This window comes from Liolophura sinensis, chromosome 7 (genome assembly GCF_032854445.1).
Source record: "Liolophura sinensis isolate JHLJ2023 chromosome 7, CUHK_Ljap_v2, whole genome shotgun sequence".
Lineage (NCBI taxonomy): Eukaryota > Metazoa > Mollusca > Polyplacophora > Chitonida > Chitonidae > Liolophura > Liolophura sinensis.
Genome location: NC_088301.1, coordinates 6,357,854 through 6,377,275, shown reverse-complemented (window position 1 = coordinate 6,377,275; position 19,422 = coordinate 6,357,854). Strand labels below are relative to the sequence as shown.

The following is a 19,422-nucleotide window of genomic DNA, read 5'->3' as shown; positions in this document are numbered from 1 at the left end:
AGGAGGAGGAGGAGGAGGAGATGAGTTCACTTGTCGGACGTGTGCCAGGCGGTTTTCCCGGCGGGATAATTGATTGCAGCATGAGCAGACACAGCACGCCGAGGAGGAGAGGTGTCAGTTAACTTGCCAAACGTGCGACAGGACATTTTTCCGGCAGGACGCGTGGCTGCTGCATGAGCGGACGTACCACGCGGAGAGGGGGAGGAGCGAGATTCACGTGTCCGACCTGCGGGCTGACGTTTCCCCGCCGGGGCCATTTGGTCCGGCACCAGCGGCGACACGAAAAACAGGAGCATGTGTGGAAATGCGAAGGGTGTGACAAGACGTTTTGCCGGTTGTGGGATTGGCGAGTGCATGGACGTGCTGAACACGGAAAGGTAAGTCACACACCCACCCACACACTGTTGGTTAAAACCGAACGGTTTTTACCACTCGGCTTCGCAGTGATGCCCCCGTCTAGTGCGGACACATCACCTCAAAAAGGACTTTTTTCTTTCTCTGGATTTTGTATATTTTTAATGGGTTTATTGGCCGCTGACAAGATAACGCTACTACCACCATCTTTCGAGTATTCACCCTGAGAACAGCCCAAACTTCTGGCAGGCTTAAGCGCGGTTTACATTCGATGAAGTAACACCATCTTTCGTCGCTCACGCCATATGCACTTACGCCAGGTGCCACACCACTCATCCCACGTCAGTACGACCACCATTCACCGTTATCAGAAGGGAATATATGCCATCCCCACACCACGCCATGTTCACACAGTCGATAAAACAACGTTCCCGCATCGAGATCTACCGTCTCGGCCAGGTCTTGCGTAAGGGGTGCGCCTTTCACAGGATATGTCTACTAGACTTTCGTACTCTCTCTCTCCGATATTTTCGGGTTTGACCCTAGAGAACACGAGACTAGGTTTAGTCGACTCATACGACCAGCCCCAGCAGGTTTGGGTGCTATTCTTGTCTGACGCCGGCACACCCACAGCGGAATATAGGTAACTTAGTCGGCTCTTACGATAAGCCCCTAATGGAATGTGGTGCTATTCTTGTCTGACGCCGGCACACCCACAACGGACTATTGCTAAGAGTGACCTAGGTTAGTCGTCTTTTACGACAAGCTACCGAGACGGCTGGGTTACTATTTTTGATGTCAGACCCCGGACACCCCAAGGGGATTTCACGCCAAACCACCATCACCGTCAATACCATCGCACGAGTCTGACATTCTCCTTCCATGCTTCTTGCCATACTCCCCAGCTTAGACATCAATCCGACCAAGTGGCCCTGCTGCCATGCGTTGTTGCAACACAGCCAGGGGCATGACCCTTCACGCACAGCCCCGAGCCTGCCTTGCATTCACCGTTCCCATGCTTTTTTTCTTTTTTGCTACATCACACTAACATATCCGTCTATTAAAAACTATATTGAAATCGGGCAACGTTGCCGACTGGCCTGCAAGACACGATCACAACCTTTAACGGTGCGCCGCTACGGACGCTCGTGCCGTGTCTTCAACATCTTTCCCGGGGGCATGACCTTTCACGCACAGCCCCCGGGTTCTTGCATTTACCATCCCACGCTTCTTGCCACACTCCCCCAACTATATACAGATCCGGCAAAGATATTGGGGGATGAATAGACATATATATATATTGATATAGGCGTCAAATCTGCAACTTCCACTAGTAAGTATTATATCATAATCCGTTCACATGCCGTGATATTGGTCCCGTAGACCTTGTATTTCCAATGATATATATGTAGCCTGCTTTTAATGGAGGTGAATAGATAAATAGATATATAGGTATATTGCTAGCTGTCTCTTCTGCATTGTCTAACGGTATATATTATAAGCCATCATATACGCTGGATATCCGTCTTTTGATATCCTCTTCGGGGTCTCACCCCGACTGGGAATCCGGCAAAACTGCCACCTTGGTCGTGAGACAAAAATAAATCAATAATGTCATCGGTAAGCCTCACGGACGCTGGCTGACACTGTGAGCGGCGTGTAGCGGCTTCACCAGACCTTTTACACCCAGTCACCGTGCTATGCGACACTACTGTTCCCCTACTGTAGTTTTGCTATATTATAGCTATACAACATTATAGTTATACTCTACTATAGTTATACTTTACGATACTCTACGATACTATAATTATACTCTTATTACTCTTATTACTGCTCTACTCTACTGTACTATCCTATCCTATACTATAGTTATATTATACTACTTTTTATAGACGGATGAGTCAAACAAGAAAAAAGTGGAAGATCCCCAGCGAGCCACTTGCAACCCGACCCAACCCAACCCCCTAGACTATCTCCTGCCAAGCAGTGCCAGGGAGAGCCACTTCCAACCCAAAACAACCCAACCCCTCGATTATCTCCTGCCTATCAGTGAGAGTGACATACGGGAACTGTATTGGCAGCATTGGCGTTCCATCCACCAGCATTTCCCTCGCGGGAAGCCTGTGCAGGACCTCTACAACTACGATCTCGGAACGATCTCGAAGCCATCGTTGCGTATCTGAACGCAATTTATGATGACCAGCCGCATTTACCGTCAGCTACAGCTTTGGGTATATCCTTCACCACAAGGAGACGGGGCAGGTGTGTTACTTTTACCCCAGCACCAATAATTCCCGGGTACTCGACGCTCCGTACCACGTGACGAATCGGACTGACCTGCGTGAACTCCACGCTCATCTCCTCAGCAACGATCCACTCGCCTGGGCACAGCAACAACGTCCCAACACGAAATGGATCGTAGATCTCTTGACGAACGTGTTGTTTTTCGTGCACAAACTACCCCCTCAGCCTATCGTTGAGGGCGGGGTAACGTTGCCGCCTTACCTGGCGGCGAACAAGGGACAGCACACGCTAGTGGAAGGCGCTAATTAACCTTACATGGACCATTTATGTACGTGGACCGACGCCGTTCGCCGAAAGTACCCAGGAGTGTATTCCACAATCAACCCACTATTTGGGTTGATATGGGTATCAACATGGGTATTCACCTCCGGGAAGGTGACAAGGGAATATTCCCTTACCGAGCATGTTAAGACGGAATGGACGTCCCATTACATCCCCATGAGTGTCAGTGTGAACTCCAATGTGCCCGACTACGATCGGCCCGTGTGCTTCATCTCTACCGGTGATCCCCACGCGCTCGTCGAGTGGATGATGACTACGACCTGAACTTGATCAAGCAACAGCTTTACCCCTACCTAGTCAAGGCCAGTGATTTGGAGTGTGTTGTCATGCGTAACAATAACCACATGGCCCTCAGCGCGCCCGCAGCTGAAATTTCTGGACATTAGAAATTAATTCGCCTAATTACAGCTACGACAAGTGGGTGAAAACTAACGGCTGCTGCGTCACCAATGGGAAATGTTGTTCCAGCTACATAGACTCCCTTGCCCGGCTGGAGGAAACGGCGCTCCCACCCCGCAACGCTTTCGATAACGATCTCACCCACCAGCCGTGCACGGACGCCGAGTACAAGACCTTGTAGGAGACGTGGAGGAAGCACGGCATGCGTACCGTAGAACACTTGCTGCGGTGGTATAACAATCTGGACGTGGTCCCCTTCACGGAGACGATGGAGAAGATGGTGGTGTTCTACCAAACCATGCACGTCAACGTTTTTTAAAGACTGTATTAGCATACTAGGTCTCACCTTCCGCTACTTGGGAAAAAAGCATGGAAAGAGCGTTATTACAGCCCACTGGCTACTTGAGTGATAAAAAGCGGGGGCTGGACCTCAAACTGGTGGTCCGCCCAATCGAACACCATTGTCGTTATCGTATGCGGTGAACGACGTATGTACAATAGCGTCCATGGGACGACTTTGAGTCCGCTCGGTTAAGTAATACACGCAATATTGTCCACACGGCGGTGTCCAGACTGCAGGCGCGGATCATTCCACGTCCAGTGGTGTGTCCTCCGGTCTAGCCAAGCGGTGATATTGGTGTGGAGGGGCGAAAGTCCGTACGAATCAAAGTATTCTCCCCGAAGACGGAGTGGGCCTGGGCACACGTCTATGATGACGGCTACCCAATGTTGAAGGCGGCGGCGGGGACAACTGCTTTTTGGATCAACGGAGGAGCGTCTTTTTCAATTGCCCTTGTAGATATTGAATGGTCGTCTGGTCTTGAGGAGCTGCACGTTCCGCGGCCAATCCACCCACTAAAACTCTGACGTAGAAGAGCACTCCGAGCACGGCTGTCACGGTGCCTTTATTCTCGCGCAAGCCTTGTACCCACTGATCCATCCCTTGATTTAGGTCGATAAGGAGTGACAATCATACCCGTCATCCTCGGGGTTAAATACGTTTGACGGCCGTGGCCGGCACCTAAGAATTAAAGCTGGGTGGGTAGCCGACCCACTTCACGCAATAGTACAGTTTTTAAGATCTTCTCCACCTGATAAAACTTGTCTGCAGCGGCCATCACCAGTTGCAGTTCGTTCTCGTTAAACGTCCCGAGGAACCTTTCCCCGTTTAAGTCCTCCAATGTGTACACGACAGGCTGATGGGGGTTGGTGCGGACGATGCGGAACATTTCCGTGCTCCAATTCGGGAGGTACAGTTTTTGGCATTTCCCTTTCACTTTATTTATATGCCTGAGATCTCCGGCGCGATAATGGTAGACCGATCGTTTGGACGTGGGTGGTCCGTACAAGGCTTGACGCACTTCTTTCTGGTTCTGGGTGGGGACTTCCATGGGGGCCCGCCGTATACTCCGGGGATACGCTCGATTGTAGCCACGGACCAGCACCGGTAAGGCGACCAGGTAGCGCCGAGTGTTGTGAGCGGTGAAATATTTGTACATGCGACCTTTCAAAGCACAGTTAAACCGTTCCACCACGGAGGCTTTAGTCTCGTTAAACGTGCGAAAGGAAAACACTCCGTTGTCTATTAAAAATGCCTGGAACGGTCTGTTCAGAAACTCTTTGTTCTCGTCCCTTCTTGAAAATGCGTCGAAACGCCTCGATCAAACGAGCACCGGTTTTGGTGCGCAGTGGAGCCACCCAAGCATACTTGGGGAGGACATCGATGCAGGTAAGTGGGTAACGGTTGTCGTCGTTCTCTTTGTCAAACGCTGCCATGTGGCCCTGGTCCGCCTGCCACTGACTGTCAATACCCCCAACCACAACTCGGTTACGAGGGTAGCGCCGTCCATCGGGACGGTGCAGCCTGTACGTGTCCTGCTGGCCTAGCCAAGCCGATACGCGGGCCCGACTCACTTTTGCATGTTGCCGTGCTGCCTTGAGCAAGGGCTGGACTGTTGGGGTCGTAGTACAATGCATGGGGATAGTGGGAGGCATAGTTCGGTGTCGAACATAGTTCAGCGGTCAAAGCACAGCTAGTATGTAACAGTAATATGATGAGTGTTCGTGTCGTATCAGCAGTTAAAGCACATCTAGTATATATAATATAACAACAGTATGGTGAGTGTTCTTGTTGTATTGGCGGTCAAAAAACAACTACTACAGCAACGTTTTCAGCAGTATGATCATACATGTAGGAAAAGACAAGCTACACACGATTGATATTGAGTCTATCATATGCTTCTTTTTTACTTGGCTGATATGTTACGCCGTACTCCGGAGTATTTGAGTGCTATGACAGTGGTGGCTCAAACAATCAGAAATAATTAGAACCTTACCTAATCGGTTTAAACCGAAGTAAATTATAGAAATGCGTGCATTCACACTACCATATGGTGGGATGGGTTTTATTTATTTGATTGGAGTTTTACGACGTACTTAAGAATATTTTACTTATACGATAACAGCCATCTTTATTTTCGGAGGAGTTCGGCAGAAAGCAACTACCATCAGATGTTTATGCTGCCTCCATTGATACCAAGGGCAATGAAGCCAGGGGGAGGGGGGGGGGGAGTTGTGATGCTTCTTCGCATGGCAACTCGCCCCTTCACATTGCAACTTGGCCTCTTCGCATCGTAACTTCGCCCCTTCGCTTCATCGCCCTTGATATTACTGGAGGTATACTACGGCCTTTATCAGCCATCATAGATGTGAAGGTATTTCAAAACGGTTTCCTTAAATGGAGAGAGGTGAATTTACGTTAACATAACTACAGCTGAAAAATAAACTTCAAGTGAGTGAAATCAATAATTGCGTCCAAGCGTTTTGATGTATCAAGTGCAGTGATCAAAAGCATAACATTTAATCTATAATACTACAATATGGCTATAGGCTATAGTACGGTTCTGTCGGGCACGGTAAACTCAGCCAACTCTGCTTCTGAAGATATCGTGGGGAAATTACCATGTGAGATAAGATCACCGCAAAACTTGTTAATCAAGTTTAACCGTTCCAAGGAAATCTTCTTTACCCATGAATATGCTGCCGCCGTGGAATTTTTCTTATATGTGTCCAAAACTTTTCCGTCTTTATCACTGTGTGTACTCTTGTTAAGCCAATCAATGACCTTGGGGTCAACGGGCACTCCCAACCAGCCGTATATCTTATGCAGCATCTCCATAGGGTGTTGTGCCAGATCCTCATAGATCACTTCAAGGAAAGTTCCCGGATATTGTTTCTCCAATTCGTATCTTGTCTTCAAATCGTCTCCTATTAAGTTACACACATACTGAGGAAGAATGTCTTTTTTTGGTTTATAACCGTAAGTCATCCAAGAAGTGATGTGACCACGAGGGTCTCGCAGTAAATGGATGACCTTCACAGAAGGATCTTTTTTTAACAATTCTGAAACAACTCTCATAGGGGTGCGGATAGTCTTTATCATTCGGATTGGAGCTTCTAGACAAGCACTCCCTAACTCTTCCGCACATTCTAGCACTGACTTGCCACATTTCGAATAGTTTGATACCATCACTGACTGTCCTGCAAACGGAATCAGTGCCCGTTTATCTATGCTTGTGATTTGACAATTGAATAAAGATTCTAATACATGCACTTGGTATGGCATGTGAAGCCCTTCAAGGTTGCTTGGCCTGAAAACAAAAGAACATTAAACATTTACTTACATGTACATGCGCTGACACACAACAGAAATATTCAATGGTGTGATAGCTGTAATAGGAAAGCCTTACCACCTTTAGTTAAAAGAAAGGAAAACAAATAACATAACCTTAGTTATTTCGAAAGATGAATGGAAACGGACATTTAACGGGAAAAGGCATTTATTTTGACGTTTTTGCTAACTCTATAAATCAACTTATAATGTGGAATGCTTGTGAGGTCAAGGGATGCAACATGTTGAAGCAACCGGAAACATGATGTCCCGTCACTCGTACCCTTCGCGCGAGTGCCGCTTTCTACGCTCGCTTCACATCACTATCACTAATACGCATAAAACCTTATTTAGGCTTAACCTCACCACGTGCGAACCATTTAGACAGTATTCATCAATAAAATTGCTTCAGGTGTTGGTTATAATCATCTTGTGCATCATCTTATAGACGTGTGATCTCTTTATCTAAAGTATAGTTAGAAACGTTGATAGAGAGCTTTTCTGATTTCTGACATCTTTTCCTGCCTCATCACCGTGACCTCGTTAACCTCGGCGTTGTTCAAGATTTGTTTACAAAATTTGCTTCTGGTGGCAGTATGGGCAGTAAGCCGAAAGAGGGATTACGTGATGTCAACGGAAACAACTGGGGTTATAGAAAGAACTTAAGCATGACCAGTTAAAACTGGCGGCGAGGGGGAGAGTTTGATTTTCTCAATGTGAGCGCTTTGACATCTGGGCTATGCAACGTCACGAAAACAAAAGAGGGGCCCTAAAATTACATTTTTTCCACCCCATTGTGTGTGTATATAAACAAATGTGCCAAAATTTCAACAGTCGGTTACCCAAATCTTACCATTGTGATCAGGTTTTAAATTTTGACGTAAGTCAGGAATGGCTTTGTGGAATCGGTCTGAGTTTATTCAAGTCGGCATCACACACAGGTGAGGTCCACGTTATACTGACCGGAAAGTTCATCAGCAGGCTTTGACTCCACAAAGCTGTTTCTGCCTTATGTCAAAATTTATAAGCTCTTTACGATGCTTAGTTTTTGATACTATATGTTGAAATGTTGACACATTTGTCTTAATATGACATTGATGAATTGAACTAAATAAGCATATTTTTAAGTCCCGAAAATAAACTTTACGATCGTATTTCAAATTTTGACTTAAGTCAGATATGGTCATGTGATATTAGTTTTCTGGTTTCTGCAATATTTTTTGTATTGCATATTTTATCCATTCCTCTCTGTGTTATTTAGTAAACCTGTACAATAGACTCTGACCAAATCTCACACAGTGCACTGATTCTCGACTTAATGTCGTCAGAAGGCTGCGGTGTCCTTGAAAAAATTAATCTGATTCTCCACGTTTAACGTTCAACTCAACTTGGGGTGAGCGACATTCGGCGACATCGCTAGAATGTCGCTTTCTCATAATATTGGAAGGAAAGTTGAGGTGTTGAGTAAAGTATTTATTTATTTATTTGATTGCCGTTTTTCGCCGTGCTCAAGAATATTCCACTTGTACGACAGCGGCCAGCATTATGGTAGGCGGAAACCCACGACAATCCGCAGGTTGCTGACAGACCTTCTCACGTACAGCCGGAGAGGAAGCCAGCATGAGCTAGACTTGAACTAACAGCGACCGCATTGGTGAGAGACACCTGGGTCATTACGCTGCGCTAGCGGTGTTGAGTAAAGAAGGCGATACTATGACGAGCATCGTGCGAAATCGCGAGATTTGGACATGATTCGATCGAAATTTAGAGTACAACGTGAGATTCAGAAGAGATTTGGTCAAGAAATGGACGAGCAGGCGAGATTCGAACGAGGGCGCGAGGTTTAATCACCAAAGCGAGATTCAGACGCAGGCGCGCGCCTTACAGCAGATTCTCGGCAGAATGGTTGGAGACCTAATCTCGACCAAATCTTACAGTTTATAATACCTTTTCATAGATCATTTAAGTAAATCTTTAAAACTTAAAAAAAATAAATAAATGGAGTGTATAGTTTACGTCTTCTAACGGATTTCTCATAACATAATACTTATTACTTAATCCAACGTCAACTGTTGATGTATGTCCAGTAGATTCAGACTTAGTCGGACATTCAACTGATTAATTACCATTTAGTGCCATTTATTAGGATAGGGGACTCTCCTGTCTTTAAATAGTAATAATCCATCTGGTGAAATGGCTCAAAGACGTAAAACGTTCCCTCTGTCTGCTGAATGAGCTCGCCCGTCAAAGTTGACCCTGTGCGGAAATAGGCGAGAACGAGAACTTTCACTGGTTCCCGGACTTTCCTCGTTACATCTGCTGTAATTTTAAAGGAAATTGCATCTTGTGCAATATCTCGACGGTCTGTTGTTTCTGGAAAATAACAGAAGTACGATTATAAATCTATTTTCCAAATTCTTATTTGAATTTATTGTATGGAAGGCCTGGAAGGAATGGGTGTTCTTACGCTGAGAGTGTGCCTATGTTTCATTCCATTCTAGCGACGCCTTAGCTCGGTTTGTTCTGCTAGGAGTGTGCTTAGGTATGATTTAAGCTCTGGCGACCTTTTAGCTGGGTCGTGTGTTTTTTCTTGTCTGGGAGTGTGCCTATGTTTCATTCCGTTCTGGCGATGGCTGAGCTCGGTCGTGTGTTTGTTCTTCTGCTAGGAGTTTGTCTAGGTTTGTTTCAGCTCTGACGAAGCTTTTAGCCGGGTCAAGTGTCTGTTGTTGTGTCGGAAGTGTGACTAGGCTCGATGCATCTCTGAGGAGTGACTGGGTCGGGTGTCTGTTCTTGTGTCGGGAATGTGACTAGAGGCCATACAGCTGTGAGGCCTGAATGGGTTGGATGGCTGTTGACTATGTGTTGGGAGTGTGACTAGGCTCGATATAGCTCTGAGGCCTAACTGGGTTGGAAGCCTGTTCTTGTGCTGGGGGTGTGACTAGGTTCGACACCACTCTGGGACCTAACCGGGTCGGGTGTCTGTTCTTGTGTCGGGAGTATGACTAGGCTCGATATAGCTCTGAGGCCTAACTGGGTTGGATGTCTATTCTTGTGTCGGGAGTATGACTAGATTCTATACCGCTTTGGGACCTAACTGGGTCGGGTGTCTGTTCTTGTGTGGGGAGTATGACTAGGCTCGATATCGCTCTGAGGCCTAACTGGGTAGGATGTCTGTTCTTGTGTCGGGAGTGTGACTAAAATCGATGCAGCTCTGAGGCCTATTTGGGTCGGGTGTCTATTCTTCTGTCAGGAGTGTGACTAGGTTCGATACCGCTCTGGGACCCAACTGGGTCGGGTGTTCTTGTGTCGGGAGTATGACTAGGCTCGATATAGCTCTGAGGGCTAACTGGGTTGGATATCTGTTCTTGTGTCAGGAGTGTGACTAGGTTCGATATAGTTCAGAGGGCTAACTGGGTTGGATGTCTGCTCTTGCGTCGGGAGTGTGACTAGGTTCGATACAGCTGTGGGGCCTAACTAGGTTAGATGTCTGCTCTTGCGTCGGGAGCGTAACTAAGTTTGATATAGCTCTGAAGCCTGACTGGGTCAACTGTCTCGCATATACAAAACACATACACTGCATTGCACATGTGTATTAAATTTTACCTCATAAAACGCTTTAAGTTGGAATAGAAAATTGCAGTGAATGTTGAAAAGAAAATAAATACTCATGTGTATGAATGTTAAAAAGAATAAATACTCACGTGTATGTATTGTTGTATTAGCATTCATCGCCCAACTGACAAAAAGGACAATTGCTAAAGCCCATGCTACAAACACTACCCTCCATCTCTGTCTGCAGACTGCTAAGTAAGGCATCCAACATGCTGAACAAAGCAGCGGCGTGTCTATAATAAAAAATAGAACATACTTTCAGCGGACGAATGTTTAACCTAATTGACACTCACTTAAAAAAGCCTGTTTCGCACGATGTAATTTGTAGAATGAAATTCAAATTCAATTGGTTGAAGAAAAATAGAACCAAATTTAGTTTATACGTCTTATAGAATTCGACAAATCACATGATGTGAGCACGCCAAAGAAAACAGTGCTTGTCCTGTGTCCATTCGACTAGTCGATAGGACAAATCGCATGGTGTGACCACGGAAAAAAGGAATAGAGCTTTTCCTATTTACATTCGATTAATCAATACGACAAATGGCATGGCGTGAGCGCACCAAAGGGAATAGATCTTGTCCTATTTCCATTCAACCCTAGTCGATGCGACAAATCGCATGGTGTGAGTAAGCCAAAAGAAATAGTGCTTGTCCTATTTCCACTCGACGAATCGATACGACAAATCGTACCAAAAGCAGTTTACTCTCCAAAAAGCAAAAAAAAATCGGTTAAATTCAAAGGTTTTCTGGGTGATGTTAGAATGTATTCTGTTATTGCAGCAGGTTAATGTGTTCAATACAACACATATCTCCTGTAAATTCAACATAAAAATTGTCGTAGACTAACAAAATATACCTCCCACCATAATGCTGGCCGCCATCGTATAAGTGAAATATTCTGGAGTACAGCATAAAACGAATGAATGATTGAAGAGCCCAAATATACTGTTGAATATGACAGAATATTGTTTTCATAATAGCAGAATACATTTTACCATCACTCAGATAACAGACTTTCTGTTAAAATTAACAGATTAATTTTTTGAGTGTCGGAAACCACTTTAGAGATTCAGCATGTTACAGAGTAAGGGGATATGGACGTCTACACAGTTTAATAAACAGCCATTGTGGCGCGCACAACATCCTACCATGTTGTACACAGAAGCTTTTCATTTGTCACACACCCTGCTACCATTGGAATTAATAAGGAGAGAAAAAATGAAAACATTTTTAATAATGAAATTATTAATAGTTGATTCAGTACGTCATTTATTACCATCGCTTTATCATCCCCGACGAAAAAGAATCACGAAACCAAACGAAATCTGAAACTTCCGGACGCGCAGTTAAGACCCAGAAGGCGCTCTCTAATGAGTTCTGTTCTCGGTTCAAAACTGTTCATCTCAACCTGCGTAATTGTGCTGAGTAATGAATAATGAAATGAAATCATGAACTTTGACAAATGTATTGCGTTTTCAAAGGATCCTGTAGGAATTTATTTGCTCTGAAAAGCAAATGGCGAGAAGTGCTGTAAAGCCTGGTAAAATCGGGGTTCTGTTCGTCAGTTTCTTATTCCCAATCTCCTACATGCGTGAATTTTCAGAAACTAGATCGTTGGCTCCCATGGCAACACACGGTCGGTAAACCAATCAATCAAGTCCATTTTACTGTTGAACCAGCCGCACTCCATGTCAGTTCTGTGTGTCGGTTATAGTACAAACAGCAGCGATCTAAGTGTATACTGATTCTAATAACTTCGCCAGACCTGTGTTCAGGTACCTGATAAACATTTTGACATTCATTAATTCAATGCCAAACATGAAAAAAAAAAAAAAGGATTCGAGAATGCTGTCCCATTGCTCAGCAGAATTACTCTCTCTGGATTTAATAATGTAATTCCTAAATGAAAGATAACTTAGTAATAATTATATGTAATTTTATATTTGCACAACTGTTAAAAAAAAGCAAAAAAAAAAAAAACCCTAACAAAAAAAAATCATACCATTGTTTGAATTTATTTGAAAGGGCTGCAAAAACAGCTTGATGAACAGCTACAACAGCTCCACCGCAGTAATGTTATCTTCAGACAAATGCACTAAATTTCAACTTCCAGAACCATAAAGAAAGCATAATAAAACCTTACTTAAGTGAGAAGTGGCTTTGTGGAATCGGTCTGTAGTAGATAATACCATCTAATCAATGATATCTTCAGATAAATATATCAAAATTTCCAGAACCAAAAAGAAAGCATTGTGATGAGGTAATAATTTTTGACTTAAGTAAAAAATGGCTTTGTGGAATCGGCGTGCATGTGGTAGATGATACCTGAAGATACTCATGTCAGGATGGACCTAATGGTTAGACTGCATGGCTGGGATCAAACCCTGGTGGTGTCACACCAAAGATTTTAAAAATGGAACTTATGGCTGCCCCGCTTGGCGCTCAGCACTGAGAAGTTAGAGCTATTAATCAAGACTGGTTGGCTTAGTGTTAGTATAATGTGACTGGGTTGGATGTCATGTCAAGTAGCATTGGCGGCAGAACCCTTGGCGGCATGGGCTCGCCCTGCCACAAGCTGACACAGTATATGAACACACGCCTAATGATTTTTTTGTTTTTTTGATTGTTGTTTTACGCCGTACTCAAGAATATTTCACTTATACGACGGCGGTCAGCATTATGGTGGGTGGAAACCGGGCAGAACCCGGGGGGGAAACCCACGACCATCCGCAGGTTGCTGACAGACCTTCCCACGTACGGCCGGAGAGGAACCCAGCATAGGCTGGTCTTGAACTCACAGCAACCGCATTGGTGAGAGGCTTCTGGGTCACTGCGCTGCGCTAGCGTTCTAACCGACTGAGCCACGGAGGCCCCGCACGCCTAATGACTCCTCGTTGTTATATTGTTAAGTACGACGTAAACAGCCGACTTCTCATTTTATGCCCATAGTTGTTTTTGTTTGCTTTTCTTGGTAAAAGTATAGAATAAAGTCATCTGAACCCAAATGACGAAAAACAACAGTGTTATTCTGTATTGAAAAATGTATATATACCGGTATATATATATATATATATATATATATATATATATATATATATATATATATATATATATATATATATAGGTATAAGCATTTCAGTGGTTGTAATTGTATCGCCATTAGGAACATATGCTCGAATACCGGAAGCCTTTGTGGACCGATTTCAGTAAACACAATTCGCTAACATTCACATGTGACTGGAATAAAAGTTTCTTGACTTTCTCAACAGTTACTCCATGTTTACTCCTGCATTCGTTTGATCATACTTCATAGTCTCAATATAAAGTACACACATTGTCACAATCTCACATGTACAGACCCATGGAATCTCCCTGAAAATTTGACCTCCTTCATTTTAAAATAACAAACTTTGTGCTGCACTTAGGCCAACTTACTTTTAGAATCCAAATCCATCTTACTACTGTTTGTCTGCCCGAAGAAGTTAAAACCTCACATCTGAGCCGGTGGGAGTTTCTCTATCAGTGAAGCTCAACTTTGGATGTAATACATCAGCTATCCTTTCTGTTCCTTCTGAGTGTGAAACCCTCCCAGCCATATACAGGTATACTACTGGTCACATATACACACAAACATCAATAGATAAAATGTAACCGACAGCTGAGACACTTATACATATGCAAATGTAAATACATAAATGGCCTCAGGTCTTCAAAGAGCTGCTCAGCGAACACTTGTTTGCGTCAACATTGCAGAAAGAAAGGCAATGGGGACTTTATGGTGTAATTATACAATGTTCTCTTGTAATATGAGAAACTGTATTAATATGAATAACACTGTTATCCATTTGTTCCAAATCGTTATCGCAATAAAGGCATAAAAAACCCACTACTTTAGGCGTGATGCGTACGACAGGCTGTAGTGACATCTGATTGCCCGGGTACAAAATGTCTGGGAGTTTCGCTATATTTGAACTTTATAACACATAAAATCCTTGGTAATAATTTGATAATTCTTTAAATACGGCATTTTTATTCCATATCACGAATGACGCCGTGTTAGACTGGCGATGTATAAAAAGTGTTAAAAGAAACGTGAAGGTTTTCTTTTTTGTTCCTTAATATACAGTTTAGGATGACCCAACATAAAGATGTACAACAAAAAAATTCTTAGCTTTCTTGTTTTTTTTGTCATAAATTCGCTTTAAACTAGTTTTCCTAATTAAGAGAGGTCAGTTCGGAATTTTTGTATGTATATATGTATGCTTGGGGTTTAACGTCCTGCTCAACAATTTTTCAGTCATATGACGACCACAAGTCATTAGGTGTGTGTACTTCTTTTGTCTTCTTGTGGCAGAGCGAGTCCATGCCGCCATAGTGATACCATCAATGAAATATCATATATCATATCACATCACATGTGACATTATACTGACACCAGGCCACTCGGATGTTGTCGCCATCAGATAGTCCTAAAACGACAGAAAACAAATAATACAGCCTTAGCTGAAAACACGTGTTACATTCTCATTTATGTCATTATTACACATTATAAAGGGGTGGTCCAAATATCCACCATACAAAAATCATTTTCATGTCTTTTCTTCTCTTTAAAGAAGAATTGAAAAAAAGTTAAAAAGAAAATATTTATGACCACATTTACAACTAACTTTTCGAACTTCGAAATCATATATATTATATATATATATATATGAAATGAGGACATAAGGAAAGAAAGGAAATAAGAACATTTTTATATATATAGCGAAGTATAACAGTTAATAGTAATCAAAAACGCACACACCATTTCAGGAAAAAAGGGCTGTAACCATATAGTCTCCGAAATATGTATGCTTATATTATTATTATGTGTTGTAATTTCTGTTAATCAAGCTTTAAATACAACTACCAGTTGTTAATGATGAGTAGAACTTTAATATCGTACTGAAGACTTGCCACAGTGCTAGACAGTCTCTGTCGTAACTGCTGTTAAGTTCACCCTGTATACCAGGCAGCGTTAACGCCATGCATGCATTGTTTGTAAATAATACCTGAGTTTGCAACACCTGTGTGGAACTTGTGGTATTAAGAAGCATTCATACAGGTGTACCTTCTGCTTCAGCAAGTTATCAATCCATACACATATGTACGTTGATATTGTTCATTATACTCTCCGTGGAGACAGCTTTGCCAGTCATATAGACTATGGACACAGTCTATAGAGTATTGTACGGTCATCGAATTTAAGCGGGTAATTTATCGAAGTGCAGTGGCGAGGAAATCTATAGTCCTTCTACAGTGACTCAGTTCACCGTCTGATCTTAGTCACAAATGAATTTCGTTTTAGAACTGCAGAACTTCTGCGGTCAACATGTGCAAATATGGAGCCTTTCAGACTGAAGCGTCAAAGCGTGCATACCGACATTTATTAACAGCACAGTTGGTAGAGCGTCCGTTTCAATCCTGGGTCGAGTCACACCTAAGATCTTAAATGAAGAAGTCGTAACTTCCTCACATGGCGTGCACCTTGCAGGGGATAATGCAACGAATGGTTAACCCGTATCAGTATAATGGCTCGGGAGGGGCGGATTACTTGCCCTCGGTGAGCAGTCTCAGTGAAGGAGCACTAGATGAAAGAGTGGTGGAAATCCGTCCTGCAAGAAGGAGGCACTTTGCGTGCACTTTAAGGATTCCTTCGTCGTCATAAGACTGAACAATTGTTTAGTACGACGTTAAACCCCAAGCATTCACTCACTCTCTCACTCAAACGCACTCGAGCCCCGCTCAGGCCGTACCAAAAAACTTTAAAAATTGGTTGGCCTCATGTGAGTATAATGTTACTGGGCGGAGTATCACGTCTGGTGTTATGATACTTCATTTGCGGCAGCGACAAGATTGCAGCGTATTTACATTCACCTAATGACTGAGACATTGCTAAGTACAACATAAAACCCATACATACACACATACATACATACATACATACATACATACATACATACATACATACATACATTAAATTTTTTTTTCATAAGCTAAACTTGTCAGTTTATTAAGCATCAAGAAAATTGCGTTATGTTTTCTTTCATTTACGATAATACCATCCAGTCTGCAAGAATAAAGCATATGTGAAAGTAACTTCAATGGGAAATAAAAAAGTTATTCCGAAAAGTGAAAAAAAAAGCACATCTGTGTTTGAGGTATGTTTTATCTGTTAATAAACGGGAAGTTTTGAAAGTTATATCATCGATGAACTTGTCGGCAACGCTCGACAATCTTCGCCTTTCTCCGCCTCCATTCCCACACCTCCACCTCTCCCCGCCTATAGACGGAAGTCTTATGTGTTAGATTTAAATATTTGGAGGTCCCCTTGATTAATTTGGGGCTGGAATCGTGCGGCAATGGTACTGTATATAACCTTGAACTTAGCACAGAGAGTGAGACCAAAGCATTGATGACCAATATTGAAGTATTTTGTTCATTATAACCCTACAAAGTTGGCGGCAGTACTGTTGTATATAGTCGTGAAACAAATGTGGAATCTCCTCGACTAAGCACCTGTGATGATACACTTTTTTGCAGTATTGCACTCGGACGTATTCCAACCCTTATACATATCCCTGTGTAGGCAGGCTTATAGCTTACACCAGCAAATCGGCCGTATACGTCGGAAGGCCCGCGGTCGTGGGTTTTACTGTTTTAGTTTTAAAACAGCGGCATAAAATAACAATACAATAAATAAATGTGTCGTATAAGTGATAAATTTTTGAGTGCCGCGCTAAACAACACAGGAATAAAGGAATAATAAAAATTCTCATCAAATTTTCTTCATACGCTATACTTATCACAGTTTTATAATTATCACGAATGAAAGAATGAATGTTTAGGCTGTAACGTCGTGCTTAAAGGAGAAGAAAATATGAAAACTATGTCGGAATCAGATGAAACAGGGTCAAACCGTATTTGAAAATATGTTTTTCTCGACTTTTTGTTTTCATGAGAAAAGGTCAATTTTAAATATTTTTGTATATATTTTTGGGACCACATTTTTGTATTCATCGCCGTTGCATTATAACATTCTAAATAACGATGCGATGCATGTGTAATAAATTTATAGCTTAAGAAATTGCTGTTTATGTCCAAAACATATGCATTTAATCTGAATCATGATAATATTTATGAATATATTAAAAATATAAATGTGATGAAAATCCAGGCTGAGCACATTTGTTAACTGAAAAGGCTAAATTCTTGTGAAAATATATTTACTAAACATGTGTTACATCCTCGTGTATAATATTATTACACCAAAGACTATATTCACCAAAAGACGGTCCCAAATACCCACCATACAAACATTATTTTCAAGTGTCCTTCTCTCTTTAAGGAAAAATCGAAAAAAAAAATGTTGAAAACCACATTTACGACAAACTTTTCGCACTCTTTCACCTGAACTTGTAATTTTTATGTTTTCCCTACCTTTTTCAGTCATACGAGTCATTAGGTATGTGTAAATATACTGTGTCTTCTTGAGGCCATGCCGCCAAAATCACACTATTCTGATACAGGGCCAATCAGCCCTGTTTCCTTGCTATAACCTCTGAGTGTTGAAAGCCAAGCGAGATAGGGAAAAAAAACAGTATTTAAAAAGCGTTTGGTACGACCCTATGCAGATTTGATCTCTGTTTTCTCAATTTCGAAGCGGACGCTCTAACCTTAAGGCCAAAGAGGCAGTTAAGTAAAACATCACGAAGTTTGCCTTGTGTTTTCTTTGTTTTTAGACAATACGGTCCAATCGGCAATTTACTTTCATTAAATGCGGGCTTTTGATTAAGCGATATGTATGAAAAGGAAATCTAGAACAAAGATTATGGTTTTAAGGGAAATGAGGAATGTTACAGAAAAAAAAAACAAGAAAAAACAAAACCATATTTGAGTCTATATTATTTATCCTAATGACACCTCTATTTCACGCATATTTCCGATCAGTGATCAGACATGTTTAGAAATTACATCATCGATGAGCTTATTGGGAACACGAGACCAGTGTCGCACAACCTCCCGCCCACTCCCATTTCCACTTTTACACTGAAACAGTTGTTTTGAGAGCTGTCATCACTGACCCCACCGCTGCAGGCTACTTAATGCACTATAGAACTTTCGCATAACCATAGCTTACAGCCAATTTTTCGCCTTAAGAAAGCAGTTGAGAATTTTATGATACTTTTAGACGTATCAGACAGGTTAGGCGAAATCACGTTTTAGAGCGAGAATTGCAGATTATCGGGTAGACTCGTATTCACGTGTCAGTCCTACCATTTTGAATTAAATTTACATTGAGAAGCGGGATTTTGCATTACATGAACTATATTCCTATGTTTGCATGTTAGGACAGATAGCAAGCTCCGTACAAAAATATATAAACTCAAAGAGTTTTGTGATTTCAGCAAGACTTTCATCGGCTGTGTGATCTCGTCAGTGACGTGATGCTGCCATTTTATTCAGGGATGTATGCATGTGTCAACTGATGATTTGTGTGAGTCCGGTTTATATACTTTATTTTCACTTACGACAAAAATTACATCACCTGAATTATTTGAAGTTTAAAATCACATCCCATCACAACATCGCGATCTTATCACGCCTAAAGTAATTCCAATGTACGCAGGCTGGGCCTAATATAAGTTATATTAGTCCCGCGTACAGATTATGGTTCATTTCTGCCGTCATTGCTATAAAGATTTGGAAGCAATCTAGGGACGTAATATTAACACTTACTCATATATATATATATATATATAT

At 42.4% G+C, this 19,422-nt stretch overlaps 1 protein-coding gene across 1 annotated transcript; it reads right to left on the bottom strand.

Annotated features, from left to right (window-relative positions):
- Positions 1 to 6,229: 6,229 nt before the first annotated feature.
- On the bottom strand, positions 6,230 to 10,788 carry LOC135469924 (carbohydrate sulfotransferase 1-like). The gene is made up of 3 exons (XM_064748565.1): positions 10,711 to 10,788; positions 9,136 to 9,382; positions 6,230 to 6,989 (listed from the first exon to the last, which is right to left on the bottom strand). The coding sequence occupies exons 1-3, from the start codon at positions 10,736 to 10,738 to the stop codon at positions 6,230 to 6,232; spliced, it is 1,035 nt and encodes a 344-aa protein (XP_064604635.1). The 5' UTR covers positions 10,739 to 10,788.
- Positions 10,789 to 19,422: the final 8,634 nt, after the last annotated feature.